This window comes from Lontra canadensis, unplaced genomic scaffold, assembly GCF_010015895.1.
Source record: "Lontra canadensis isolate GAN:19392208 unplaced genomic scaffold, GSC_riverotter_1.0 scaffold60, whole genome shotgun sequence".
Lineage (NCBI taxonomy): Eukaryota > Metazoa > Chordata > Mammalia > Carnivora > Mustelidae > Lontra > Lontra canadensis.
In genome coordinates, this window is record NW_022631054.1 from 9,577,875 (window position 1) to 9,604,785 (window position 26,911).

Sequence of the window (26,911 nt, forward strand, 5' to 3'; positions counted from 1 at the left end):
TTCTTGACTTCCATACAGCTCGACATGAGAAAGGGGGATCAAAATGAACAGGGAGGGGCTGGGGGAAACCCAAGGAAACAGAATGAAAGGAACAGAGGAAAACTCTTTAAAAACCAAAATCAAAATTCACATTCTTAGATAAGAGAATAAAGATCTGGGGGATAAAATGGAAAATGAAAGCTAAAATAAATATCCACTAAATGATTAGAAAAAAAAAATCAAAGAAATCTTTTCTCTAAAGTGGAACTAAAATACAAACTTAGAAGATCATCAGAAGGGGTTCAAAATTTGACCAACAGAAACTCCAGAATTGGGGTTCTTGGGTGGCTCAGTCAGTTAAGCGGCTGCCTTCGGCTCAGGTCATGATCCCAGCATCCTGGGATTGAGTCCCACATCGGGCTCCTTGCTCCGTAGGGAACCTGCTTCTCCCTCTGCCTCTGCCTGCCACTCTGCCTGCCTGTGCTCACTCTCTCTGACAAACAAATAAAATCTTAAAAAAAAAAAAAGAAAGAAAGAAAGAAAAGAAACTCCAGAATTAGAACAAAGAAAATAGGGAGAGGCTATCGAATAAAATTTGCCAGAACTGAAGATCTAGCATCCTTCTAAATATCCTCACCAAAGAATAAAAACAGGTCCATGCCAAGACATGTCCTCATGGAATTTTAGATCACAGGAGAAGAAAAGATTCCAGAGAGAAGAGAAGCAACGGCAGCAACTTCTCAGTGGGGAGAGGAGGCAGTATGCAACAATCTCAGGGCAACTCCCACCAACCAAACTTAAGGCAACTGCAGAAAGGTAGGAGTCCCCAAGTTCTCTTTCCTAGGAAGATACTAAAAGACGGTACATAGGAAAAGAAGGCATAAGCTAAGATGGGGATGGGATCCAGGAAATAGACCAATCTAAATGGTCTAGAAGAGACAGGGTGAGAGCTGTATGACAGACCTAGGTTGGAGCAGGAAATTATAAAGTGGATAAAATGACATGTGTCTAGGGAAAAATAAGGATCTACAAGGAAAATTAGGCACACAGAAAAAATACAAAGTAATAATTAACTCAAGGAAAACCCAAAAGCTGTACCACAAAAGAAATTTTATCCTAGTACATCTGGCTTGCAATGAAGGTATTTAAACAGTCACAATGATATAACCACTGACTCCCGATTTATCTAAAATCATGATACAGTTAATTAGAAGGATGAGGAAGGTGTAAGTTAAATCTTCATCTATCATAAAGGAAAGGCAATTTGGACTCAAAGCCTAAATTATCAATAAATAGCAATCTTACTTAATATGTAAAAGTAACTTTTTCACCTTTTATTCCTGAGCTTTTAACCAAGATTCTATGTTTCTTTGAAAATATTTAGTTTATTGAAAGAACTTTTTACAAAAAGATCCCAACAGAAGAAATCCAAGTGTCTGGTGAAATCCCAAGTCTGCAACCCCTTTCTCCTGGTTCTTTGCGTATGAAGATGCTGTTTAGTGTGCTCTGCTCTTCATTTTCTCTCTTGTCCGTTTTCCAGGCCTCTTCTACAGAAAAAGAAATACCACAGGTGATCACACAGCAACTTGGCCTTCTGCCCTAAGAAAGGGAAGGGCGCAGGTAGGTGTGGGATGGGACCCATGGCTCACTTACACTTGATCCTTTCTTCCCAGGTCTCTTGAGGCCCTTGCCATGAGCCGTCCTGGCCCGGAAGCTGGATACATCATCATAGCTCTCGCGTGTGTTCCACTTGGAACCTTTCTTCTTTCCACCAAAACCAAACTTATGGTTTTTATACCGCCGCTTAGCGTTGGGCCTGGAAAAAAAGTAGGCTTACCGGTCACCCACGGCACTGTAAATCCTGATGATTCCCATGGCCCACCAATACCCTTAGTTTCCAGTCTATAAGCAAAAGCTCTTAGATGTTACAGTTACCCAGAATCTCATCCCTGGCCCTACATCCTTAACTCTAAAAACTCCCCAGGCAAGCCCATCTACTTATGGTTTTAACTACTAGAGCACGAAAACAAAACAAGAACCAAGAAAGGATCCATATGTACCTTGTGGCTCAACATTTGTCTCTGGAAAGCTTCTTCTATTTTAACTAACTCTTGCTAGATCATTCTCAGATGTTTCTACTCCTTTCAAGGATAGTACATACAGTTAACATTCAAATGTAATATATTTTAAAACCGGTCATCCCGTAGGAAGCTCAAATTCAGCATATCCAAGATCACATGCCATCTCCCTTCCTAGACTGGTTTCACCTCCTGTATATGAACACTGACCCAAGGCTGGTGGTCCTCCCACTATCCCAGCCTCCCAGGCTAGAAACCTGGGCGCCAGCCTTGATTCTTCCCTCTTTCACTCTCTACACCCGACACAATTACGGAGTGCTGCTAATTTAGCTTCTTGAATATTTCAACCCGTTTTCTCTTCTCCGCCTGTTACCACCTTCAGCTCATTATCATTGCTCTCTGGACTCTGTAGTAGCCCCCTAGTCAGTTTCCCTGCCTCCCTCAAGTCCATCCTTTGCACAAGTACCACTACAGTTTTTCAAACACATGGCTATGACCTGTTCATAATTTTGAGTAAAGCCATTAATGTCTCCCTCACTGCCTACTGGATAAAACCCAAGCTTCGGAACAAGGCAAACATTGCGTCTGTGACTCAGCCCAGGCGCCCCTCCAGCTACATCTCACCTCTCCAAGATTGCCCCACACTGCACTCCCCGTAGTACCAAATGCTTGCTATTCCTCATACACAAACCTGCTGCTCTCATCTCTATGCTTCTGCTCATTTGCATTCTTTATTCTTGAAGCTGAAACCTGTGTCTCTCCTACTCTTCTGGTTAATTCTTCTTGCTTATCCTTCAGACTAGGCTCAGGTGGGACCCTCCTCCAGAGAGCCATCCTCACACTGATCTCCAGACCAGGTCAGCTATTTCTAAAATGTGCTTCTGCACTATGTCTTAAATGCCTTTATCATGGTATTAATATATTCTACAGAAATTATCATTTCCCTCAGGCCTGGTGTCCAGGGATGCATAAAGGTAAACTAAGAAGAAAATAATAATATCCGCCATTAGCCCTTTTAAATCTGCATAATGCTATGAGGGCATACTATTTTCTCATTTTCACAGATGAGGCAACTAATATTTAGGAAGGTCAAGTAACTTGCTCAAAGCTACCCAAAATGGCAAACTCTAGACCCGAACCCTAGGTCCACACTCCAAACTATCGTACCGTGAGATGTGGAATCAACTTTTATTGAGTATTCACTTAAAATGTGCCAAGTCCTTAGATCACCCTATGTCAGGGTTTTGTTGTTGTTGTTGTTGTGTAGTTAGTTATTTTTTAAAGTAAGCTCTATGTCCAACGTGGGACTTAAACTCATGACCCCAAGATCAAGAGTCAAATGCTCTACTGACTGAGCCAGCCAAGCGCCCCCTAAGTCACCCTACTTTAACCTTCCAAGACTGAGAGGGCTAAAAGGACCCATCCCAAAGGCCTATGAGCCTTGGCTGCAGACAGCACTGTGCTCTCTCAGCTCTGAGGCCACTCCTGGGGAGTTCCCCACTGTGCTCACACACTGCGTGCCCAGTACCCACCACAAAGTCAAAGCAAAACCCCTCATACCCCTTCCTCATCTGCTGGCCTTTTGCTCCTTCCTTTGTTCTCCGTGCAACAGGCTTCTGATCCCCCTCAAGGAAATCCAGTTTATCAGAAAAGCCTAGAGGTGAACAGGTACTTTGATCAGCACCAACACATTTTATTTTTTTGAAGATTTTATTTATTTGACACAGAGAGAGAGAACAAGCATAGCACAGGGAGTGGCAAAGGGAGAGAGAGAAGCAGACTCCCCACTGAGCAGGGAGCCCAATGCAGGGCTCGATCCAAGGACCCCAGGATCATGACCTAAGCAGCAGACACTCAGCCGACTGAGCCACCCAGGCACCCCAGCACCAAAACATTTTAAGAAAAGCTGAAGCTTCCAAAGAAGGTTGTTACTTGCTAAATCAACTTTAAGAGGCACATTCTGCTCCCCATGCCGTCCTAAACTTTAGGTCCAACGGTTTGAAATCAATCAAGGCTTTACAGCAACAGGTGTTAAAATCAGCAGCTGTCCCCACTCTCCTATATCCTTAGACGGGAGGTATACTGACCTTTCTGATATTTCTTAATGGCATTCATCATATGTGTTTTCTCTCGCTGCCTCTTCTGAAGAACCTCTGTTTGCACCTGGGACATGAACACAGGACTATCACACCCACTCCAGACCATCATCCCCGTGAGTGTCTCCATCGTCTGGGTAACAATGCTGTGCTACCATCACCACTGAAATTTTACTGTGTGCCAGAACTATATTAAGGCTCTAAGTATATTCTTAGTTTATCTCCTCGACTACCCTGTGAAGTAGAAATTCCTATCACCCCCCCGAAAATGAAGCACAGAGAGTCACTTGTGTGAGTCACACAGTGAGAAAGTGCACAGCTGAATTCACACCCCGGAGTCTGCACTCTTACCCCATTTCACAATCCTACCGGCAGAACTAGGTCTAGTTTTACATCTAGATCTAGGCCTACATCCAATTCTCAGATTAAGTATCTAGCCCCTACCATTAGTAAGCAAGAAAGTATCAACAGAAACAATCTCGCAAAAAAACAAAAAGAAAACTAGCTGTAAGGACAAAAGCAGATGATTCCACTTGAAAGCAGGGTTTCTCAATATCAATTCTACTGACCCCTTGGATAGGATCACTCTTTACTGGGTGGTGGATGGCCTGTCCTGGGCACTGTAGGACACCTAGCAGCTTCCCTGCCGTCTACCCACTAGATGCAAGCAGCACCCTCCCCATGGAGACATGACACCAAATTTGTCTCCAGGCAATGCTGAACGTTCCCTGGTAAGGCAAAATTATCCCCAATTGAGAACCACTGCCATGACATTTCTTCGAATTACAAATGATGAGTTAATAGGCCCAAGTAAAAGTTGTCTTTGCCTTTGATCAGGGTTCTGTTACTGCCAACTACCCAGGTCTTTGAGTTGACCTCAGCCATCAACCACCAGGTCGATCCAATACATGCACAGCTGCCCTTCTGCAGAGAATAGGATGCTGATCTACTCTTACTCCGCGGAGGACCTGTCAATGAAGTGACTCCAATATGGACAGCAGCTCAGCACCCCAGACCATGAACGTTTATGCCCAAAATGTTGACAAAGTCTGAACACTCGCGCTGATCCTCCCCACACTCACTTCTTCCTACAACCCTGACTTTAACTCCTGTCATCTTCTTTCCTAAACGGCCATGAAATAAAGGAGAAAAACCAAGAAGGGTTTCCCTAGATTTTACAGTAGAACTCAGACATCCATTGGTCAAGCACACAGGAGCCATTTTTCCCCTCAGTTGGATGACAATCAATAATATGGTTCTTTGAAAGGCTTTTCAGTCATCCAGACCAGTGATTCTCCAAAGCTGGATGCATTTCAGAATCACATGAGAAGTTTTTGGGGGAAGGGAAGACAATACACACAGATTCCCAGACATTCTGAAGCCTAGAAATCTGTTTTGAAAGATTTCCCCTGGTGACTGTGCTGTGAGGTCAGGTTTGGACCCCACTGGTCTGGACCCACCCCTTCACTGCACAGACATGCCAATGAAGCCCAGCAAAATGAATTATGTCCCAGCAGTGACCATGCCCCGCCACCACCAGCCCCCCCTCAACTGCCCCTCCCTTGAGACCCTGGTATCAAGGAAAGATGGTGTTTATATCCAAGCACAGATGGCCTCTTTGAGGAGAGATAATCAACACAAGACGGAACACACACACGGCACGGAACCAGATCTGACCCCGGCACCCCAGCCTGATGGATACTCGGCCTCATTCTAAGCCCGCACACTCTCCTTCTCACCTTCTTCCCGTATTTCCTAAGCGCCCGCAGTTGCTTCGCCTTTTCAGACTTCTCCATGGCCGCCTGTTTAGCCTGCAGCTTCTGTCGAATCTAAAACACAAAATGTTGTCAGCTTACGTTATTTGAGTCTGGCCCGACCACCATTTAGGGTGCACTGGAGCGGGACCAGATCTTCCCAGTTCTGCAAACTAAGGCTCAAAGGAAACTTGGACAAGAGGCCCAAAGGCTGAGCACTTTGTCCAAGATACCGAAAGCATCAGCGGTAGAACCTGCAAGGGACCTTCCCAATCTCAGTGTGCTGTTTGTTCTGTTACACAAAGCTGCCGGCTTGCACTCTGCCAGGAGAAACGAACTTCTCCCCAACCCTACTGTCTGCAGACTCGCGAAACCAGCATGCAGCCTCAGTTCCCTTCTCCGATATACGAGATACACGTTAAAAACTCAAACCAGTATCCGGTACCCAGCCTCTTCCATCAGATCAGCCATTTCAGTCAAAGGGTAAGCACTTGTCAGGATAAGTGTACAGAGATGTGTCTGAGCTCATCTCTAGATTAGCTTCCCCAAGTACCACTGAGACAAGAGTTCCCTAAAATCCAGAGACCCAACTATTGGAAGAGATCTTGGATTAAATTCTGGCAATTCTCTTCCTCCCAAAGTTAAATGAGGGCCAAGTTCTATCTAACTGGAAATTATATTACATCTGATATTAATTAGTCCCTCATCTTAGAGAAGAGAACACTGAGGCCCAGAAGAAAAGGAACTGTTTACAAGTTATAGTCCCAGCCCTTGACAATGGCAGAACAAGAAGTGTGTTTATTCTACACACCATGCCATGACCACACCAGCTAGGAAATACAAAAGGCCATCTTTATCTCTGAAACCACAGTTCTTATAGTACTTCTCCTCCCCTTAAATGTTTAAATTAGGGGAAAAAATCATCCTTATATTTTTCTAATTGGTGGTGACTGGCATGAGTCTGAAGTAGACAGTTACAGTAATTGTCCTCTGACATCCACTTCCCTATTATTGGACTTAGTCTTTTTAAATGTAGTAGGAGGGGCACCTGGGTGGCTCAGTTGGTTGAACGTCTGCCTTCAGCTCAGGTCATGATGCCAGGACTCTGGGATTGAGCCCTGCACCTGCCTCCCTGCTCCACAGGGAGTCTGCTTCTCCCTCTGCCTTTCCACCTGGCTTGTGCTCTCTCTCCCTCGCTCACTCTCTCTGTCTTCCAAATAAATAAATAAAATATTAAAAAATTTAAAAAAAAATAAATAAATGTTGTAGGAGATGAGGTGCCTGGGTGGCTCAGTCAATTAACCGTCAGCCTTTGGCTCAAGTCATGATCCCAGAGTCCTGGGATTGAGCCCCACTGAGCCCCCTGCTCAGTGGGGAGCCTGCTTCTCCCTCTCCTTCTGCCTGCCGCTCCCCCTGCTTGTGCTACTCTCTCTCCCTCCCTGTCAAATAAATAAATAAAATCTTGAAAAAAAAAAAAGTTACAAGAGATAAGTCAGCTAACCACACTTAAGTATAAAGTCTTCGCTTTCCAGAGGAAACCTTTGTTTCTTACCTTCTGCATCTGTTGATCAGACTTGGCCATCTCTGCAAAATAGTCAGTGGGCCTCTTCGTAGGGACTTTGAGCTGATGGAGGCGGGGTAATACCGCCAACACTGCAGCCTGGGCCTGCCGGTAGCTGAGGATGGAGGACAGTGTGATATGGGACAAACTGGGCAATAAGCTAAGAGAGAGAGACCTTCTATTCCTTCTCACTTGCCTATCTGACAAGGATAACCTCAGAGTTATCCATGATCAGAAAAATTCTCAACATCTGACTTCCACCAGCAAGAACACACACAAAATTCAATAAAACCTCTTTTGCTTGGTATCTAGGAGAAATTTAGTCATGCACTTTTTAAAGAGGAAGGGGAATTCTGCTAAAAAAAAAAAAAAAAATCATTTAAAAGAGTGACCACACTTGGGGCACCTGGGTGGCTCAGTGGGTTAAAGCCTCTGCCTTCAGCTCAGGTCATGACCTCAGGGTCCTGGAACTGAGCCCTGCATGGGACTCTTTGCTCAGCGGGGAGCTTGCTTCTCCCTCTCTCTCTGCCTGCCTCTCTGCCTACTTGTGATCTCTTCTCTGTCAAATAAATAAATAAAATTAAAAAAAAAAAAGAGAGAGAGAGAGAGAGAGAGAGTGACCGCACTAAAAGTACCCATTAAGGGGTGCCTGGGTGGCTCAGTGGGTTAAGCCTTTGCCTTCAGCTCAGGTCATGGTCTCAGGGTCCTGGGATGGAGCCCCGCATCCGGCTCTCTGCTCCGCAGGGAGCCTGCTTCCCCCCCCCCCCGCCTGCCTCTCTGCCTACTTGTGATCTCTCTCTCTGTCAAATAAATAAATAAATAAATAAATAAATAAAACAATGTGGTTTAAAAAAAAATAAAAGTACCCATCAACTTACAAACTAATATCAATTATGAATTCTTATGTAGTCACTGGAAAAAGTTCACATAAGAACCTTCCAGAAGCAAGTTTTTGTTAAAATAACTGAAAGCAGTAACTCTAAAGTAACTCTAAAACTAAATACATCGACATAAATTTAAAAATAAACTGGACTTTGGAGTATAACTGATGGACCAAGCAGGCTCTTGTCTCAACCACGCACAATCTCCTTAGCTCTTTTGAATATAAAGAAGCCCTCTTTCTTACTCTCAGGCTTATGACAACTTCGGAGGAGTACAGGTACACTACTTTCCCCTCCACCCCCCTCCCTCTAGCACAGGGACCCATAACTCCCACACCTGAAAACAAACATACAAGCTCATCTCCCGCTGGAAGTCATCTTCTGGATCAACAGCTTTCTGATCCTTATTCTGAGGTGTTGACTGAGGTCCACTGACTTCCGGCACGGGACCCAGGGTCACATCAAGCCTTTCAACCCACTCCAGATCCCGCTTGAATTCAGCCAAACACTGCTTCAGGCCACTCTAGGAAATCCAGACACAGAGCCAGCATCAAGGATACAGGCCAACGGACAAAGCCCTAACCCCCAACAACCGGGTCGGGAATTGACCCTCCTGGCACTGCGCAGGCTGAGTCTTCTCTGGGACAAGAACTCCGCCTGAGAAGCACAACAGTGTCTCGTGAGCATCCAGTGTCCCAGGACCCCGGCCAGGCGCCCGAGCTCACCACGTCGTTCACAGCCTTCTTCGGCCCCTCTAGCACGACATTGAGGCCTGGCTTCAGGAGTCCCCGGGAAAACGCATCCTGCAACTGCAGAGCACAGTGGGCAGTCAGCACCGGGGGAGTGAGGACCTTCTCCCGCGCCCAGCCCCGCGAGCCCGGCTGACACCTACCTCTCGGTCTGTGACCAGAGAATCATCAGAATCCGAGTCCGAACCTGACAGCGGGGGAGTGTCCATGTCCCAGGGAGTGCGCGCGTCCACGCTACTCTAACTCGCCGGATGGCCCGAGGCCCGCTCGGCCAGCAAGTGGCGCCTCTAGCCGCGACTGCCTGCGCCCACCCGGTGCTCTCACACCGCGGCCCACGTGGACCAGAGCGGCACCTGCAACCACTGTTCTCCGCAGCTGCTGATCTTTTCGACAGGGACTTCCGCTTCCGGCTGCGGAATCACACTTCCGGTTTGCCGTTGCTATAGGAACCACCCCAGCGTCTGAGAGAGACAGGATTGCTTGGGACCCGTAGGAGTTCTACCGCGGGATACACGAGTAGTCTGGTGATCCGGAGCGAAAGAGCGAAAGGTGGGACCGCGTAGCTGGGGGTCGTGTGGAGAAGCAGGCGGCCAGGAGGAGCGAAGGAGAGGGAGAAGCAGAAACCCCGGGCAAAAGGGCGTAAGGAGTGCGCTGGAGGGGCTGGGGGAGCCGAGGAGGGCTCCGGGGCGGGGTTGGGGGCGGGGCTGGGGCGGGGCCTTGGCGGGGCGGGGCCAGGGGCCGGACGGAGGGGCGGGGCGGCTCTCCGCCCTTACCAGCGTGCGGGATGTTCAGCAGAACTTTGTAGGGTACCATGTCGACCGTGGTGGCTCAGTCGCTGCATGTTTTTGGTCTTCGATCCCACGTGGCCAACAATATCTTCTTCTTCGATGAGCAGATCATTATATTTCCTTCAGGAAATCACTGTGTGAAATACAATGTGGACCAGAAGTGGCAAAAATTCATTCCAGGTAAAAAACCCTTTCCATCCTGACACATACATTAACCGTAGGTGCCAGATATGACCCCATAAACCCAACGAGAGTACTGAAAGGAAAGGTTTTCAGCCAACTTAAATATACGTGTTCCATAATATGAATCGAATGTCTCAAATATGCTTATCCATTCTAGTGTGGAAGGACACTTGGGAAAGAATAGTTTTTTGCTATTACAAAGCGTGTCACTGTAAAGTTTCTTCTTTTGTGCATGCTCCTCCACTTGTGCAGATTCTGCAGGGCAAGCAGCCAGGACTAAATTTACTGGGTAATGCGATAGTACCAATTCACACTTCCACCAGGGGGCATGAGAGTTGCCATTCCTTCCTGGCCTCCAACCTTTGGCATTGTCCAACTTTCTAATTCTTTGCTAAACTAGTGGTTGAGAAAAAGTATCTTGTTGTAGTTTTAGTGTGCATTTCTCTGCTACTAATGAGGATGAATCTCTTGTCACATGTTTATGGGCCATTCCTTTTAGTCTTGTGTGAATGTCCTGTTCAACTCTTTTACCCATCTCTCTCTCTCTCTCTTTTTGGTAATTTTCTTATTAATTTATGGGCACATTTTATATACTCTATAGAATTTATCCCACTTTGGGGCTTGTGTTTTCTCCTTTTGTATGGTATCTTGATGAACAGAAATCCTTAGTTTTTTTCTTTTTTTTAATTTTTAAAATTTTTAAACAATTTCCTTTTTTTAAGATTTTATTTGTTTATTTGACAGAGAGAGATCACTGTAGGCAGAGAGGCAGGCAGAGAGAGAGAGAGAGAGGGAAGCAGGCTCCCTGCTGAGTAGAGAACCGGATGCGGGACTCTATCCCAGGACCCTGAGATCATGACCTGAGCCGAAGGCAGAGGCTTAACCCACTGAGCCACCAGGCGCCCCAAAATTTTTAAATTTTTTGATTAACATATAATGTATTATTTGCCCCAGGGTTACAGGTCTGTGAATCACCAGGTTTACACTTCACAGCACTCACCATAGCATATACCTTCCCCAATGTCCATCACCCAGCCACCCTCTCCCTAACCCCTCCCCCCGGCAACCCTCAGTTTGTTTTGTGAGATTAAGAGTCTCTTATGGTTTGTCTCCCTCCCAATCCCATCTTGTTTCATTTATTCCTTTCCTACTTCCCAAACCCCCCACGTTGCCTCTCAGCTTCCTCATATCAGGGAGATCATATGATAATTGTCTTTCTCTGATTGACTTAAGACATCCTTAGTTTTAATGAAGTAAAATTTATCAGCCTTTTTCTTGTGACTTGTTCAAGAATTCTTCCCTAGCTCAAGATTATTAATACATCCTCCTATATTGTCTCTCTTATACTTTATACTTTTTCCTTTCACCTTTTAGGCTCTGAGTTAGGAGGGTGCTTAGTGTGTTAGGGGAATAGCAAGGAGGCCAGTGTGGCTGGAATGGAGTCAATGGAGGAGTAGGGAGGGGGAAGCCAGTTGGAGAAGTACTAGGGCTTTGTAGGTTAAAGGCTCTTACTCTGATAAAGTAGGAAGCCATGGGGGCCTTCTGAGCAGAGTAACAGGATCTAACTTACGTCTCAATAGACTCTGTGGCTACTGTATAGAGAACAGATTTAAGGAGGGGCAAGGAAGGAAGCAGGAGTCCAGGTGAGAGGAGACACTGGCTTGGAGTGGGGTGGTGGCAGGCAGTTGGGAGAGTGATAGAAAAGACTGAAGAAAGATCAGGTTTTGTGGAGAGTAGGGGGAGGTTATTTCTTGACATGATAAGATTGAGATGCCCACTAGCGAGGCAATGCAGATATTAAGTGAGCAGTTTGATTTGGGGTCCGGATACAAGGAAGAGAGGTTCAGGCTGGTGATAGAAATTTGAAGGTCATCCACACAGAGATGAAATATAAAATCATTCAAATGTCAGAGATCCTCTTAAGGGTGAAGGTATTTATAAAACAGTAGAGTACCCTCTGGGACACTCCTACTTTTAGTGCTGGGGAACTGAGGAAGAGCCAGCTGAAGAGTCTTTGAAGGAGTAAGCAAAAAGATTGGAGGAGATCCATGCAAGTGGTGAAAATATTTCAAGGAGGAGTCTGTCGTCGACTGGGTTAAAACAGTGCAAAAGCATTTTACAAGCTCTGCAATCAGCCAACATGTATCAAGAACCCGTTTGGTGTCAGGCACTGGTGATTGGATGGGTGGGTGGAGGGGTGGGTGGATGGATGGGTGGGTGGATGGATGAGCAAGAAAGCCATGGCCCCTACCCTCTAGGGGCTCTCAGTGTTGTTGTGCAGACAGGTATATGTTCCAAGGAGCAGGACTTGGAAATGAGCAGGACAAATGCTATGCCAGGGATGGCCCTGGCGTGAGAGCACAAAAGGAAGGAGGGAGAAATTTTCCTTTGCCTCCTCCAGGCAGTCTCATATATGCTTTTACAGTTTCAGCTTCTCACATGACTCTTACCCCAAATCTGCATTTTCAGCCCCAGCCCATCCCTGAGCTGTAGAATCATACACAGCTCTTGGCTAGACCTCCTTACCTAAATGTCCTGCCATGTGTAGCTCCCACGCAGTATATCCAGAACTGAATTTATCCTTTCTTTTTTGCTCCCTCTCTTCCCTTAAGACCCTCCTTTGCCAGATTGTCAAATACATGATAAAGCTATGATTACAAAAATAATGTAGTGCTGGTATAAATATCCCAGAAACCCAGTGTATATATTTATATATGTAAATGAATTTGATTTATCTTTAAGGTGGCATTAGGAATCTATGCTGCGGGTGCCTGGGTGACTCAGTCAGTTAAGCATCTGCCTTCGGCTCAGGTCATGATCCAGGCATCCTGGGATGGATCCCCGCCTTGGGCTCCCTGCTCAGTGGGGAGCCTGCTTCTCCCTCTCCCTCTGCCAGCCGCTCTGCCTACTTATGCTCTCTCTTTCTCTTCCTCTCTCTCTCTCCCCCTCTCTGTCAAATTTATAACATCTTTTAAAAAACTATTTTAAAAAAGGAATCTTTGCTGGGACAACTAGTGAGGTATTTGGAAAATGGGAATCAACTTAAATCCCTCACTTCATGCCTTTAACCATCCTGAACCCAAGATGAATTAAAGACTTTAGGGTTAAAAAAAAAAAGAAATCAGAAAAAAACTAGAACCAAATAAACATGAATAAAAACAAAATTCTTGGGGCGCCTGGGTGGCTCAGTCGGTTAAGCGTCTGCCTTTGGCTCAGGTCATGATCCCAGGGTCCTGGGATGGAGTGCTGCATCCAGTTTCCTGCTCAGCGGGAAGCCTGCTTCTCCCTCTCCCTCTGCCTGCCACTCTGTCTACTTGTGCTCTCTCTCTCTGTGTCAAATAAATAAATAAAATCTTAAACACACACACACACACACACACACACACACACACAATCCTTGGACGGCATGTTTTCAGCCTAAAACAGTAGATGTCATCTTCACCATGACCCCTAACTGCCCCCTACCTGTGTTCCTTCCCAGCTGTCTCTCCTACTTCCCGTCACCAGATGTCAGTCATCGCTCGTTTCTCACCTTCCCGGGCCTCACCCAGGCAACCACTGGGTCTGATTTAGCATTTCTCTCATCACCTGTCCCAACCTTCATATCGCTTGTCACTACCATTCCCTTTTTTAAATAATCTGCCCCCTTCCCCGGCTTCCCTTCCTCCAAGACTGTCTCTCACACAGTTGCCAGAGGAATCTTTCTATGACACACATCTGACCCTTCCAAAAATTCCTCTGTGGCATTTCATTTGCCTCCGTGGTGAAGTTCAAACTCTCACACAAGGCTGCCAGTGACCTAAAACCTGGCTTCTTTGCTGAGGCGCAGTGACTCTCTGCAGCCCTTCCAGAGAGGTCCTACTAATGGCCGGACTTGCCGCAGCTCATTGTAAAGCACAACAGAGGGGGCCCAGGGCATCAGGGTTAGCGCCTGTCCCCTGCCTCACTCACCCTCCCTGCCCTGGGCTTGAATCCCGGCCAGCTTCTCCACACGGCGCGGGAGGCACAGAGGCTTGGGCTGCTAATACTTTTAGACACTCAAGAAAATGAATATAATAATAATAAATCCAATCTGCATTACAGTCTTCTTTATACCAATGCAATCATAAAATGCAATTTTTACCATTTTATTTTTTAAACCATTTTGTTAATTGTTACCATTAATGGAAGAAGGGATCCATGAACATCGTAACACGGGCCATTTCATCTCTCAGATAAAGTATTTGGCACTTCACCTTTGCCTCAGCCTCTGCTTTCTAGACCACAACTTCTATTCTTGTGCCTGGTACCTCATGGTTGCAAGATGACTGCTCTATCTCCAGATGGCACCGACATGTGCCAGGAAAATTAGGGGTAGAATGCATCCATCTCTGGTTTTTGAGAATGCACAAGCTTTGCTATAAAGCCAGTCCAGCAGATTTCTGTCTCATGGTCGGAACATCACATAGATGACCTAACTGTGAGAGAGCCTGGGGACCCCAGTATTTGGCCTCTCTGCCTCAAAGGTAGAGGAATATTGAGTGCTGGTGGCTCTGAGCATCAAGGCCCACCCTATTCCACCCCTCCAGACCCACCTTTGGTTTCCCCTGGTTCACATGTGACTCTCCAACCACACCCCACTGTTCTTAGTTCTCCACCATCTGTACCCTTTCTCACATCCACACCTTTGCTTTTCCTGCCACCTGCCCCACCTGGTCCTCCTGGTATCCTTCCATAACTTCTCCTTCTTCCTCAGCCTCAGTCAGGTACCCATCCTCGTCATTTTCCTAATACCCCATAGTGGTACCAAGGAGCTACAGGGATTGACAGGTACTCTCTCTGTGCCTTTCTCCCATGTTGCAAACCTGCCACCACTGTGCTTGGTTCATGTCGAGTCATGGCAAAAGCACCATGTGCCCTCATTATCCGCCTTTACCTCTGTTCACAGGCTCAGACAAGAGTCAGGGCATGCTGGCCTTGTCCATCAGTCCCAATCGGCGATATCTTGCTATCTCCGAGACTGTGCAAGAAAAACCCATCATCACCATTTATGAACTGTCATCCATCCCTTGTCGGAAGCGCAAAATCCTTAACAATTTTGACTTCCCCGTTCAGAGGTTTATTAGCATGGCTTTTTCTCCAGACTCCAAATACCTGTTGACTCAGACATCACCTCCAGAGTCAAACCTTGTCTATTGGCTGTGGGAAAAACAGAAAGTAATGGCTATGATTAGAACTGACTCTCAGAACAATGCTGCCTACCAGGTACTTTCCCACATAACAAGTATCATGCAAGTTATGAAAAATAGTATAAGCTTGATGGAATGCTTTCTGTGTGCTGGCAACAGTGCTGATTTCATTTGCATTTCTAAATTTAGTCTCTCAAAAACCACATGTGGTCTGTATGATTATTATCATCCTCTTATACATGAGAGGACTGAGGCTCCTAGAGGTTAAGCCTCTCACCTAAGATCACACAGGTAGTGGGGTGGTGGGGGCTGGAGTCCCTGTCCGCAGTGCCTGTCTTCTTTCCTGTGGCCCAGAACTGCTTTCCCAGGTTGGGCCCCGAGATGGATTGAGAACTTACTTTGTCTTGCTGGTCCTGGCCTCTTCCGGCAGTGGGAAGATTTTAAGAATGTAATGCGAAGTGGTACACCTTGAGGAACCTGTCCATGAAATTGCAATTATGTGGGGAGTGGAACTTGCCATTATGGTTTGAGGGTAAAACAAAGAGGATCCTTGCAAAGGCTGATTGATTGCTTAGGCAAGGGGTCCCAAGGAGGTTTTTTCTTGGTGCTGTCACCCCAGGCTAGGATCTGGTACTCAGCTTTACAATTCAAGAACTCAGATTTGCTCCTGTTCAGAGATAGGAGCCAGTCAGTGTCTCGGGATGGACTGCATTATTCTCACGAGAGGCTGATGGCAACCCCAGCATGTGACGACGAAAATGCTCCCATCATTTACCTGGTGCAGTTCCTCCCTAGCAACAGAGAACTCGGGAGGTGAAATGAGTAATCAGAGGTTACTTGGTGACCACAGAATCAGACCAAAGGCGAGAGAGCTGGAAGATTATTTCGTCTAGGTCTTGGTGAGGTCGGGCCCAGCCTCTCTAAACAGAGTAGAGCACATCCTCTAGAATGTAGATTCTAGATCCACTAGATTCAGTGAACATTTATGGGATGCCCGCTATGAACCCAGCACTGGGAATACAGGTTTGAATAAATTACAGCCCATCAGTTGTAGTAGGGGCGCAGGTTGACTGCTATTACAATACATCCCATTTGGTGGGAGACTGCATAGCTGTCACTGACATGGTCCCTTTCCCCCTGGGCAGGGCACATAAACCCACCAGAGCCCCCCTTTTCCAGCTGAGGCTTTGTTCCATTTTGTCAAGACCTGCTTATCTCCTTTTTGGCCTTGGTAAATGATCTCTGTAGGTTTCCTAGTTTAAGATGCTGGGCTCTACAAATATGATGAAACTGTGCTCTTGTCAAATATGGTATCAAAACTTACCATGATTTCGTGATGTTTAAAGGCTACTCTGGGCTACTGGAAATAAATAAAATTCGTGAAATGAGAGGTAATTCCATCAAAGTAAGTTTGATCCTTTCCCATTTTACAGGTAAGCTTCAATCCCCAGGATAACACTCAGGTTTGTGTCACCGGAAATGGGATGTTTAAGCTCCTCCGTTTTGCTGAGGGAACCCTGAAGCAAACCAATTTTCAGAGGGGAGAGTCCCAAAACTATCTAGCCCACGCCTGGGTGTCTGAGGACAAGATCATCGTTGGCACCGATACAGGAAAGCTCTTCCTCTTTGAATCTGGAGATCAACGCTGGGAGACAAGTATAATGGTCAAGGAGCCCTCCAGTGAGACCAAGAACCTGGGGAAGATCCAGGAATCTGAGAGGTAATGGTGCCCCTCTGGGCTGGTGCTCTTGTGAAAATATGCTCGTCATCCTAATAGCCTTACACCAAAAATAGCTTTCTTTTAAAATTACTCAGAACCCCCTCCCACCTTAAAATCAACTCTTTTCATCTTCCCTCTGCCTTTCTTGTGTTCGTCTGTATTCATGCACAAATTTAACAGTTACGACCACAGCCTAGATACAATTCTTTTTATTTTTATACCTACTCTCATTTTATAACCATTTCAGCATGATTAGTCTTCAAAACCACAGATTTTCAAGCAGACATTTTCTAGCGGCTACCTAATTTTCTGATTCAACTCAGTAACTGGCCACTAAGCCCTTGCAGTATGCAAGACATTGCTCTGTGCTAGGGACATGGGTGCTCAAGGACCTCACAATTTGAAAGGAGCCAGCAGACCCACAAAGAATTACAGGGAAGTTGTTGGTAAATCTGACAAAAGCATATGGGGTAAAGCGGGGCTCAGGTCAAGTTTACCTTTACTACAGCCAATAATAGTCAGATCTCAAACATATTAGGATGTACCATTGCATGTACTAGACACTGTGTTAAGCACTTTGTGACTTTGTGTATTCTCATTTGAGTCTTACCCTACGTAGTGCATACTATTATCATGCCCATTTTATAAAAGACAATGAGGCTCAAACAGAGCATCAGAGATCATAATACATAAACCCCAAGATCATAATACTGTCTGCCCGGCTCTGGAGACTGAGCCCTCCAGCACATGACATATGATAAAGTCTTCTCCCCGTGTAATTTTCAGTCCACCATCCCCCTCACATAGGACCTCTCCTTTTTCTGTCGTGATTTTATTAAGAGCTTCCTAATAAGTCCCCCTGCCCTCCAGTTTGCCATGTTCCTAATCCTGCTGTGGTCTGGTGCTCTAAGAATAAAGCCCAGACTCCTGAACCTGGCCCACGTGTCTCCCTGCTGCTCTGACCCATCTTTACACCTGGAGCATGCACTCCTGCCTCTATCTACCATGCATGTCTCATGCACTCTTGCTTCTGGCCTCGGTCATGTGTAGTTGCCCCTACCCCTGTCCTCCAGACACATTCACACAGTGACATACTCCTGTCCATTCCTCAGATCAGCTGGGAGTTCTCAGTCTCTGCTCATCTCAGGTTTCATGTATCTCTTCTGTAAATGACCTCAGAAAATCCTTGCTACTTGCCGACTGGCTGCTCCCATACCATCCTGTTCCCTAATGGTCCTTGGGAGTTGTCCCCTAGACTCTACGCTTCTGAGGGCAGGAACTATGCCATCTTACTTACCATTGTTTCACAGAATTGTTAACACGGTATAATTCCAATAAATAATTGTTATGTGGAAGGAAGGAGGGAGAGAAGAACGGGGGGGAGGGAAGGAGGAAGGAAATAGGGAGGGAGGGAGAAAATGGAACCCTGGATTCAAATCTCAGCCCTCCCACTTATTAGCTGTGTATCCTAGAAAACTCCCTGAGCCACTTTTTCCTAAAAAGGAGGACAATAATGGATGGAACGACTGTAGTAATAATAGTGACCACACAGGCTGGATGAGACTAGCAAATAAATGGGTGACCTTCCAGTCTTTGGAGTTTGTGTAGCAGTCCGAGGCCAAAGGGTAGCATTTAGGTTATGGGACTCACAATGGGTGATTTCTCCCACACCCAAAGACAGCCCTTCCTTCTCATCCCTAGCTGAACTCGCCTCGTTGGAATCGTCTCTATAAACCTTATATGCTATTTTCTTTTTCTAGCCTGATTGAATTTCCAACCATCAGCTCTCCGGTCCCTTCCTACGAACAGGTCATGTTGGCCAGGAGCCTCAGCCAGCTGACCATGCCCCAGGTGTTCGCCATTGCAGCCTATTCAAAGGGATTTGCCTGTTCTGCTGGTCCAGGCAGAGTTTTACTGTTTGAGAAGATGGAGGAGAAGGATTTTTACCGGGAGAGCAGGGAAATCCGGGTAAGGAGGGGAGGAAGAGCAGAACTGGAGTTCTCTTGGCACCTGTTCTCCTTGAGTAGAGCGCTGACAGGGATTTTGCCGGGAGGAAAGGGCTATAGTGCTGAGTGGAAATGGGGACTTGAGCCATTAGTCCCTGCTGGTAGTTTTAGGATGGGGGGCACAGAGTGGGGTTTAAAATTGGGAGGATCTGGATTTGAATTCTGGAAGAGAACTTTGGCAAGTTATATTTTCTCTTGGAAGCTTAGTGTTCCAATAAAAATCGTATTATGATAGATACTGATATTTAACGTCTGGCACACAGGAAGTGTTCAGTAAATGTTTGTGGAATAAGTGATACAAACCGCTATCGAGAGAGATCGTCTGTGCTTGGGGAAGATCCAGGAAGGCTCTGGGTGTCTGGTGGGAATCTCTGGGGAGGGGTCCTCGAGGAAGGATAACAAGTGATGGGAGGGAACAGGTTAGGAATTGCAGGTGGAAGGAACAGGTGAGTCAGAGGCACCATGGACATCGAGCAGGTGGCATGTCTGGGAGATGCTCTGCTTCCCGTGGAGAGGAACTGAAATCACTCGAAAGGAAAAGATGGGAGCTGAGGCTGGTGAAAGATCTCGAATGCCAGCCGAAGGAGTGTGTGTGATTCAGCAGAAGCATTACACTTAAGAAAACCAATCCGTCCGTGGTGTGTAGTGAGGGGCGGGGGCACTTGGAGGCACTGGATGTGCTGTGGCTACAGACACACTGAAGGAGCCAGCCTTGACTCTGACCTTATTGGCGGAGTGACTTGAGACGAGCTGCTGACTCCAGCAAAACCTCTGTTTCTTCCCTGAGAAAGCCCATCCCTGGTGGTTACCAAAAGGAGGAAGCAACACCTGTGTAAATGATGTGACCAGTGCTTGGTGCTCCTCAGATGATACCCATTACCACTGCCATGCCTCAGAATCCGTGAAGAGGCTGTGTTAGTCCAGCCAAGCAGTAGTGAGGTCTAGTCACAGCAGTGAATAGTAGTGAGGTCTAGTCACAGCAGTGAATAGAAAAGTGGGAGAGAGAAGAGCCTTTGTGCAGGTTAAGTGTGTAGAACTTTCCCTGAGTGGACGTGGACAGCCAGAGAAAAGGAGCTCCCACAGATGAAGCCTCGGCTTGGAGACTAGATGCCTAGGAAAAGTTGCCAGTGGTAGGAAAACGGGGGATATGAGCTAGATGAGTGGGAACCAAGGGGAATTCCTAGGAGTCTGAGTTACCTACTTTCAAAGCAATTCATGCTTTTGTTTGCTTGTTCTATTCACAAACGTATATTGAGGGTTTACCATGAGCCAGGCTCTGTGCTCAGGGCTGGGGGCAGGAAGGAAGCAAGCACTCTAAGAGCCTGTCCAGAGAGCACAGTCAACAGACAAACAGATATGAACTGATTGTCACATGGGGATCAACACTGTGAAGCAAATAAAGCCAGGAAAGGATTTATTATACTCCCCAAGAGTAGCTTGGGGAGGCCTTGCTGAGGAAGTTAACATTTTACCGGACCCCAGAATAAAGTAACTCATCGGTTGGCAATGTGGGTAGGACTTTGGGAACGAGATCAATATGTACACACAGATGCACATGTGCGTGCACGCACACACACACAACACACGGAGTGCTTATGTTGTGTCTGGCACAGAGCTGATGCTTTATGTGCACTATTTTAAGAATTTATCATTGTGATTAATTTCACTACTGTTGCTTTCATTCAAACCCTCATATTGGGTAAAATCACTGACAGATAAAATATAGAGATGGAGAAATAGAGGACTGAGGACAAAACTTAGCATTTCCTAATTTGGAGTCTGAGACAGAAGAAGAACCCAGCAGAGGACCCTGAGAAGTGGTGGCCATTCACGCACTCATCTAACAGATGGCTGCTGAGTACTTGCCATGGCCCAGGCTCCAGGCTTGATGCCCAAGCTGGATGTGTCAGTCATGGCTGCTTCCCCCAAGGACCTCACTGTCTCTGGAGGAGAACAACAAGGCGGCACACACTCTTTCCCTGAGCACTGCTGTGCACTAGGTACTATGCCAGGCACTGGGACACAGACAAGGTCCTCGGTCTGTGGGTTCCCATTCTGCTTTACACGGTGTCATAAATGTGACAGCAGAGGACGGCTCCCTGGTGAGCACACTGAGGGGATGTTAGGGCCCACCCAGCCCAGGACAGGACAGGACAGGCTGTTTCTCCCTCCCAGAGGCCTCAGTGTCCTGGCAGAACAGGGGGCATTGACTATGGGAAGAAGGAATGGAGGGGATACAAGAACTCCAGACAGAGGGAGGGAAGCAGGAGAACCTGGTGTCCTGGCCCCTGGGGAGGCAGGTGCTGCCATCACTGCAGCAGGATCTAGAAAAGTCAAGAAGATGAGGACTGAGCAGGAGCCTCTGGCTCTGGTGAGAAGGAAATTTCTACGGTTGACGAGGACACTCAATAAATGATACAGTAGAAGGAAGGGAGAACTGAATGGGAGGAAAGGATGTGGAGACAGTATGTGCAAGCCAACCTTTCAAGAAGTTTGTTAGCAGACAAAAAGCAATGGCAGGGGAAAAGGAAATCTAATGTTACAATGTCAACTTGGCAACTCCCGGCCCTCTCAGGGACTGCTGGCTGGGCTGCTGTGTGACCCCTTGTCCTTTCTCTGCCCTGTCACCTGCCCCACATGGAAGAAGGGCCGTCACCTTCCCCTCTGCTGCCCTGAGATGCACAAAGTGTGCTTGATGAGGTGACACCCACACTGGGCTTCCGACAGATGGGCAAGGGTGGGATTTAAACAAACACTTTTTTTCAGAGGCGATCTCAAACTGAGATGTAGAGAGATCATTTTCATACGTGCTGCTGTCCCTTAGTCAGCCAGTCATCAAGTAAGGGTGAATACAAACCCCACAGAAACCAAAGTGACCGAAGCCCTCCCTTCTCCACATCTGAGGAGGGTCCTGGGAAGCATCCTGGTCTGGGAGTCTGGGAGCTAAAAGTATCTGAGAGAACACTGGAAGTCCAGGGGCACACTGATTGATGATGTGGGAACATTCCTAACAGTTGTCTTGCATCTTGGGCAGATTCCTGTGGACCCACAGAGCAATGAGCCAAGTCAGTCTGACAAGCAGGACATCCTCTGCCTGTGCTTCAGTCCCTCAGAGGAGACCCTGGTTGCCAGCACTAGCAAGAACCAACTCTACAGCATCACCATGTCCCTGACAGAGATCAGCAAGGTGAGTCTTCCCCAGCAACGCTTCCCTCCAGCCCAAGGACTGGTGACCATGTGGGCAGCTTTTAATCCAGATTTGCTGAGCCTGGCTCATTCAGCCTCTTCATAAGAGCAAAAGAAACTCTAATCTTAAGATTTCGCTAGACATACTCCACTCTTGGTGGGATTGTGATTGCTTGCAGCCTTCTTGGAGGACACATTGGAGTTGTCTGTCAGGTTTAAATTGTACATCTCCTTTAACCCTGCGGATGCACTTAAGAGAATTCAATGTACTCCTATAGCTGCTCATGGACACAAAGATGTACATATATAAAGAAGTTTATTTTTCCTTTTTTGGCTTTAAATAACAAAGAAAACTAGCATAAAGACACTGCAGACATTGCAACAAAAAAGTACTGTTAAAGAGAATCACTCTGAACTACCAAAAGGTTCACTTCACTGAGAAGATAATTTTAAAGCTGTATGCACCTGATAGCATGCACTCAAAATACATAAAGCAAAATTTGACAGAACAACAAGGAAAATAGACCACTTACCATTAGTGTAGGAGATTTTAACCTATCTTTCTCAGCAGTGGTGTTTTTTCTTAAATAATAGTTTTATTGAGTATTTATTGGTATTTATTCACATGCTATACAATTCACATATTTAAAGTGTACAATTCAGTGGTCTTGAGTGTACTTACAGTCATGCAGCCATTACCAGAGTCAATTTTAGAGCATTGTCATTGCTTCTGGTTCTTTTTTGCTTGTCCCTGTGGATTTGAAGTACCATCTGAAGTCACTTCCTTAGCCCAGTGCAGATTTGTTCCCGCCTACCTTCTTTTTGTTGTTATTGGCAAATATATTTCCATGCACCCAACAAAGCATAATATATGTATTTTTTTATATAGTGGCTTTTCCACTAAAGTTAAAGAAGAGTGGAGAGGAAATATGTATTTATATTATATTTTATAATGACATGCTACCTTTACTGGTGTTGTATTTTTTGATGGATTCAAACTACTCTCTGGAGTCACTTGTTTTCAATGTGAAGAATCTCCTTTAGTATTTCCTATAAGGCAAGTCTGCAAGCAGTAAACTCTTTTCGTGCTTGTTGGGGATGTTTTTATTTCCCTTTCATTTTTAAGACATAGCTTTGCCCGATATAGAATTCTTGATAGACAGTTTTTCCTTTGAGTACTTTGAATGTGTTATTCTACTCCCTTTTGGCTTCTATTATTTTTGCTGGGAAATCTGCTGTTATCTTGTTGGAATTCCCTTGTAACTAATCAATCATTTTGATCTTGGTGCTTTCAAGGTTTGTTTGTTTTTTTTTTTTTTTTGTCTTCGGTTTTTGATATTTTTACTATCATATGTCTGTGGATCTCTTCGTGTTTATCTTTCTTGGAGTTCATTCAGCTTCCTGGATGTGTACATTAATATTTTTCAATAAGTTCGGGAAGTTTTCAGCCATTATTTATTCAAATATTTTTCTGCTCCTTTCTCTTTCTCCTCCTCTCTGGTATTGTACATATTGTACATATGTTGGTGTGTTTAATGGTGTTCCACATTGACCTGCAGTTCAGTTCATTTTTCTTCATTCTTTTTTCTGTTTTTCAGATTGTGTAATCTTTATTGATCTGTCTTTAACTTCACTAGTTCTTTCTTCTGCTAGTTCAGATCTCTTTTGAGTCCCTCTAGTAGATTTTTCACTCCAGTTAATTTTATTTTTCACCACCAGAATTTTTTTCTTTCTTTTCTTTTCTTTTCTTTTTTTTTTTTTTTTTGAGAGAGAGAGAGAGAGAGCATATACACAAGCAGGGATGGGGTGTGGGCAAAAGGGAGAGGGAGAGAATCTTAGGGAGGCTCCATGCCCAATGTGGAGCCTGATGTAGGGCTCAATCTCACAACTCTGAGATCATAACCTAAACTGAAATCAAGAGTCAAAAGCTTAACTGACCTGAGCCACCAAGGCACCCCCATGAATTTCTATTTTTTTATTAGTTTTATTTTGTTTTATTTTTTAATTAACATATAATGTATTATTTGCCCCAGGGGTACAGGTCTGTGAATTGTCAGGCTTACACACTTCACAGCACTCACCATAGCACATACCCTCCCCAATGTCCTTAACCCAACCACCCTCTCCATACCCCTCCTCCCCCCAGCAACCCTCAGTTCATTTTGTGAGATTAAGAGTCTTTTATGGTTTGTTTTCCTCCTGATCCCATCTTGTTTCATTTTTTCCTTCCCTACCCCCCAAACCCCCACTTTGCTTCTTAAATTCCTCATATCAGGAAGATCATGTGACAATTGTCTTTCTCTGATTGACTTATTTCGCTCAGCATAATACGCTGATGTGGACATTGCTGCTATAAACAATGAATTTCTATTTTTTAAATAATTTTTATCCCTTTTTGATATTCCCTATTTGATATAACATTGTTATCAGAAGTTTCTTTACTTCTTTAATTATGGTTTTCTTTAGTTCTCTGAACAGATCTATAATGGCCACTGTGAAATCTTCGTACTTTGAATCCAATACCTGGTCACTCTCACAAGCAATTTCTGGTGCCTATGTGTACAAAAATGCAAATTAAAACAAGTCTGAGATCTTTCTTTTTTTTTTTTTTCAATGACACTCTTCCTTGCTTTAATATTTTTTTATCTTTTTCTGCTTTTGAAATTAACTTTCAATTACAAAATATCAAACTACACTCAAAAATGCCAGCCATTGGCGTAGTAAGGAGAGGCTCACAGCTAAGGACAGATAGCAGTGGCAGGTGGCAGGAGGTGGGAAGTGATTGAAGCAGTGGTTACAAATGTTCACAGGAAGCTAAAACTATCCTGTACCCTAAAGTTAGCACAAGCTTGAGTCTCCACTGCCTTGGTGGGTAGCCTCAGAGTGTTTGGGTTCAGATTCTACATGGCAATACAGTTCCTTCCAGTTAAGAGTCCTTGGCTTGCACCAGTCACAGGGTGGCCAGATGGCACTAGACCAATCTAGTTTATTTATTTTTCAGAATGTTGTCATAGATGTACCAAGAGACTTCAGGAGCTCTACGCTTCAGTGACAGCACGTAACTTGGGTTTCCTGGCTAGATACGTACCTCAAGCAAAATCCAAATGCCATCATTGAGCTTCAGGGATTAGTACAGCATGTTCTGCCCTTCCACATTCCTCTTGGCAGTAGTATAAACGTTGTTGTTTTGCATTTGCTGGAAAGTGTTGACATTTAAATAACATTCCTTAATCTAAAACTGAGCTTTGTTTTCATTGGGAACATCCTTCCTTGTTGCAAAGAAGACCTGGCACTTCATTTGCCATCTTCTACAGAAAGCACGTTGAGTGGGATGAGGCAGCTGAAGTAGCGTCATGGTGATGTACTACCCCTCTGATTCCCCAGACAGCAAAGTGACAAGTGGAAGGGCCAACTTTTTCAGTAGCATATTCTAGTCATCAGAGTCCTTGGGTAATAACTCTAGAAACTTTATTAGCTGAAAGCACCAATACTGAGTTGGCAGGAGATAGCCAGGGAGTTATGTGCTCACAGATGCTCTAAACTCCCATCATCGTTAGGGCTGTTATTAGATAGTCCAAGATGAAAATCTGGCCTTATTCACTGCACTCATTTGGGGATGTCAGCAGCTTATTGACGTTCTGTGGATTCAGATCGAGCAGGTTGCTGTTTAGGTGAGATTCACTGATTTCAGATAATGTTACCACCACTGGATTTGAATCTGCTATGAGATCCCACAGAGAATCCAGAAATCCCTGATCTTCCACCATCTGAGCATTGATATCATGGACTTTTGCCACACAAAATTGCTGCTGCTGTTTTCCAAAATAGGGATCATCCTTCAAGCACGTACAAAGGGGCTCACAGAGATCTTGTGTAATCTTGTCCACCCAGATGCACCCTATGGTCCTGACTGCCAAGGTCATAATTAGAGGATAGGGATCTTCACAGTCCTACACAAAGCTGTTGACAGCCATGATGGCCATGTCTGGCTGACTCTTGGAGTAGTTCATCAAATAGAGATACACAAGCTTCTTTAATTCCAGACTGGTTTGCATACGGTTCACTACATATGGAAAGAGAGAGCTGACATCCTCCCCCACAGTCATGGCAACAATCACTTTCTTCACAGCCGCCCTCTCTTTTCTTTTTTTTTTCCTTATTGAGTTCAGCCTGCAATTCAAAGATTTCTCCTTTTTCATTGATTGTGAAATGCTTAGAGTCAGTTATGGTTTGGGATTTTTTTTAATTTAAATTTTTAAATTTAAGTTCAGTTAACATAGAGTGTATTATTAGTTTCAGAGGTAAAGGTCAGTGATTCTTCAGTCTTAGATAATTTCCAGTGCTCGTTACATCACATGCCCTCCTTAATGTCCATCACCTCAACTCCCTCCCCTCCAGCAACCCTCAGTTTGTTTCCTATGATTAAGTCTCTTGTGGTTTGTCTCCCTCTCTGATTTCATCTTGTTTTATTTTTCCTCCCCTTCCCCTATGATCCTCTGTTTTTTTTCTTAAATTCTGCATATGAGTGAGATTGTATGGTAATCATCTTTCGCTGATTGACTTATTTCACCTAGCATGGTTTAGGATTTTTAATGTGAGCCAGAGGCAAGGGCAGGGGTGGCCACAGCAGCCAAAGAGCATGGCCCGAGTGGTGGGGTAATGGTTTCCTGCATGTCACAACTGAGAGGCTTCTTTATAAGAATTATTTTTAATATATTACCAAAAATTAGAAAGTCAGATCTCACCAGAGACTTCTGAGAAC

General features: G+C 45.3%; 2 protein-coding genes across 4 annotated transcripts in view; one reads left to right on the forward strand and one right to left on the reverse strand.

Annotated features, from left to right (window-relative positions):
- Positions 1-1,449: 1,449 nt before the first annotated feature.
- On the reverse strand, positions 1,450-9,507 carry EBNA1BP2 (EBNA1 binding protein 2). Its single transcript, XM_032877502.1, has 9 exons — positions 9,242-9,507; positions 9,075-9,158; positions 8,703-8,872; positions 7,460-7,583; positions 5,893-5,982; positions 4,145-4,220; positions 3,618-3,711; positions 1,633-1,795; positions 1,450-1,526 (listed from the first exon to the last, which is right to left on the reverse strand). Exons 1-9 carry the CDS (start codon positions 9,305-9,307, stop codon positions 1,476-1,478), a joined length of 918 nt encoding a protein of 305 aa, XP_032733393.1. The 5' UTR covers positions 9,308-9,507; the 3' UTR covers positions 1,450-1,475.
- Positions 9,508-9,519: 12 nt separating this feature from the next.
- CFAP57 (cilia and flagella associated protein 57) overlaps positions 9,520-26,911 on the forward strand; it is a 70,332-nt gene continuing 52,940 nt past the window's right edge. For 2 of the 3 annotated variants that reach the window (XM_032877499.1, XM_032877501.1), the window contains exons 1-6: positions 9,520-9,647; positions 9,894-10,066; positions 14,997-15,313; positions 16,671-16,957; positions 18,718-18,925; positions 21,998-22,150. In XM_032877499.1, the coding sequence (XP_032733390.1) occupies positions 9,910-10,066; positions 14,997-15,313; positions 16,671-16,957; positions 18,718-18,925; positions 21,998-22,150 (1,122 nt within the window). In that variant the 5' untranslated portion in view covers positions 9,520-9,647; positions 9,894-9,909. Of the gene's footprint in view, positions 9,648-9,890; positions 10,067-14,996; positions 15,314-16,670; positions 16,958-18,717; positions 18,926-21,997; positions 22,151-26,911 lie in introns of all 3 variants that reach the window. The other variant, XM_032877500.1, reaches the window with a different exon arrangement.

Coding starts and splice junctions, on each gene's coding strand:
- EBNA1BP2 (XM_032877502.1), bottom strand. CDS start 9,307: ATGGACACTCCCCCGCTGTCAGGTTCGGACTCGGATTCTGATGATTCT. Junction 8,873..9,074: donor AGAAGGCTGTGAACGACGTG/GTGAGCTCGGGC, acceptor TGGATTTCCTAG/AGTGGCCTGAAGCAGTGTTT. Junction 1,527..1,632: donor CTGGGAAGAAAGGATCAAGT/GTAAGTGAGCCA, acceptor CTTTTTCTGTAG/AAGAGGCCTGGAAAACGGAC.